This window comes from Ammospiza nelsoni, chromosome 9, assembly GCF_027579445.1.
Source record: "Ammospiza nelsoni isolate bAmmNel1 chromosome 9, bAmmNel1.pri, whole genome shotgun sequence".
NCBI lineage: Eukaryota > Metazoa > Chordata > Aves > Passeriformes > Passerellidae > Ammospiza > Ammospiza nelsoni.
Window position 1 is genome coordinate 4226383 of NC_080641.1, and position 2680 is coordinate 4229062.

The following is a 2680-nucleotide window of genomic DNA, read 5'->3' on the forward strand; positions in this document are numbered from 1 at the left end:
GGACCCTCTGGGATGGCTCTGGCCTTTCCAAGGGGTTCGAGAGAGGTCCCACAGTGACGCTGCCCAGCCTTCTCAACAGCCCTGACACCAAAGGCCTTTTACACCTCCCTCAGCGTCAGCTCAGTGCCCAGAACACAGCACAGCCCTGTCAGGTCCTCGGGCTGGTTCAGAAGGGAGGCAGCTCTGATTTCTCCCCTCAGACCCTCACTTTATCCAACGTCCCTTTGTGCACTCCATGGCTGCCCTGGGCATTTTTTCCTGGGAGCCTCCCTGCCTGGGATATTTCTCTCTGTGCAGTCCTAACCACAACCCAGCAAAGGATTCAGGTGTTTGCCCAGAGGACGTTACTCTCAGAGTGAAGTGGCCTCAAGGCCCTGTTTGTGCCACTGGAACTGTGCCAGCCCCGGGTGCTGCTGATGGTGTTTGTGCTCACTGGGGTTCATCTCCCCACACACACATGATGCACTGCTGAGATCTCCTCAGCACAGAGCAAACATGGCCTGCTGGCCTGGTCACTTGGTGTCCCTCCATGCAGGGACAAACAACCTCCTGCAGGTGGGGAGAGGCCAGTGCTGGCAATGGTGGTTGCAGGGGCTGGTGTGGGACAATTTCCCTGGGCCACCTTCCCAGGCTGCCCCAGAACAAAGACACAGCCCAGGCCCTGCTCTGCTGCTGCCTCAGGTCCATACCAGGAGCTCTGGCTGTGCCAGGACACTGCTGTGAGCCCCCCCTGCACACTCCGCCCCTGCCCCAGGCACTGGGCTCAGCTGTGCCAGGGCATTCCTGGGGCACATTGCTGATAGCAGCTCTGGAGGGGAGCAAAGCCTCCCTGCCCTGCCCTCAGGAGATGCCCTTTGCTGCTAGGGCTGCTGTGCTGGAGCCCAGCTGTGTCCCAGCAGTGCCCACGGCCTGGCCCAGCCTGTGGCCACAGCAGGGACACACAGCAGGACAGTGACCAAGCTGCAGGAGCACTCCGGCCTTACAGCCACAGCAGGACTGGCAAGGACAGGGTGCAGTTGGGCAGAGCAGATGTGGGAAGAGCCAGAGCCATTATCCCTGGCTGTGCTGCTGTGCTGGGAGTCTCTACCCTGCAGCCCTGCTCACAGGCACTGCCCCTGCAGGGAAAGAGAAGGGCTCAGGAAGAATTACGGGCACACAGGTCAGGGCAAGCACTTGTTTTTATTTAAATCTCAAGGGAAAAAGCCTCTTGCAAGTCTTCATATTTAAAAAGAAGGTAGATATTAATGTAGAAATGCTAAGTTCAATACTGCAGTATTTTGTAAAAAACATACCAACAATAGAAAAAAGTTACAAAATAAAAACAGAGACATAGGGGAAAAAAGGATGAGATTCTAAAGAGTTACATTCTGAAGGCTCTGCATCAGAAAATGGTTCTGAAATGCTTCTGAAAATACAGTACAATCAATTTTCTCAGGGCCTCCTTGAGCTCCTGGTTCCTCAGGCTGTAGATGAGTGGGTTCAGGGCTGGAGGCACCACTGAGTACAGAAGTGACAGGGCTAGATCCAGAGATGGGGAGGAGATGGAGGGGGGCTTCAGGTAGGCAAAAAACCCAGTGCTGAGAAACAAGGAGACCACGGCCAGGTGAGGGAGGCAGGTGGAAAAGGCTTTGTGCTGTCCCTGCTCAGAGGGGATCCTCAGCACGGCCCTGAAGATCTGCACATAGGAGAAAACAATGAACACAAAACAAGCAAAGAATAGAAGAGCACTTAGCACAAGAAGCCCAAGTTCCCTGAGGTAGGATTTGTAGCAGGAAAGCTTCAGGATCTGTGGGATTTCACAGAAGAACTGGCCCAGGGCATTGCCACGGCACAGGGGCAGGGCAAATGTATTGGCTATGTGCAGCAGAGAATAGAGAAAGGCACTGGCCCAGGCAGCTGCTGCCATGTGGGCACAAGCTCTGCTGCCCACGAGGGTCCCGTAGTGCAGGGGTTTGCAGATGGACACGTAGCGGTCGTAGCACATGATGGTCAGCAGATAAAACTCTGCTCCAATGAAGAATGTAAAGAAAAAGAGCTGAGCAGCACATCCAGTGTAGGAGATGTTCCTGGTGTCCCAGAGGGAATTGTGCATGGCTTTGGGGACAGTGGTGCAGATCATGCCCAGATCACTGAGGGCCAGGTTGAGCAGGAAGAAGAACATGGGCGTGTGCAGGTGGTGGCCGCAGGCTACAGCGCTGATGATGAGGCTGTTGCCCAGGAGGGCAGCCAGGGAGATGCCCAGCAAGAGGCAGAAGTGCAGGAGCTGCAGCTGCCGCGTGTCTGCCAATGCCAGCAGGAGGAAGTGCCTGATGCAGCTGCTGTTGGACATTCCTAACTCTGGGCATTGTGGACTGTAGAAACAAGACATTGAAAAGCTGAGACCAAGCTCTTGGAATCAACCCTATAGGGTTATTTTAGGAATTCCCTCAAAACTACTTCTCTACCTGTGGGGAAACTTCACTCAATATGTTTATTCTTGAGCTTGGGTTTATGCTCCTGATTTACTGATTCATCTTAAGCACTGCTCTCAGCCTGAACCCTGGGGAAGCCCACAGGGAAAACAGGGCTCCCTCTGCCCCATTGCAGTCAGACCTGCTGGTCCCCACACAGGTGCACTTTGCCGATTCCACCTCCCTCTAGTTCAGGGTGATCCAACTTAAACTGAGCTTGAAAAATTAAG

The 2680-nt window shown here is 54.2% G+C and overlaps 1 protein-coding gene across 1 annotated transcript; it reads right to left on the reverse strand.

The window, feature by feature from the left end:
• Positions 1-1381: 1381 nt before the first annotated feature.
• Positions 1382-2329, reverse strand: LOC132076990 (olfactory receptor 14A16-like). The gene has a single exon (XM_059478426.1). The coding sequence runs from the start codon at positions 2327-2329 to the stop codon at positions 1382-1384; it is 948 nt and encodes a 315-aa protein (XP_059334409.1).
• Positions 2330-2680: the final 351 nt, after the last annotated feature.

Bases quoted from the DNA above. Each gene is read 5' to 3' on its own strand.
- LOC132076990 (XM_059478426.1), bottom strand. From the start codon at position 2,329: ATGTCCAACAGCAGCTGCATCAGGCACTTCCTCCTGCTGGCATTGGCA.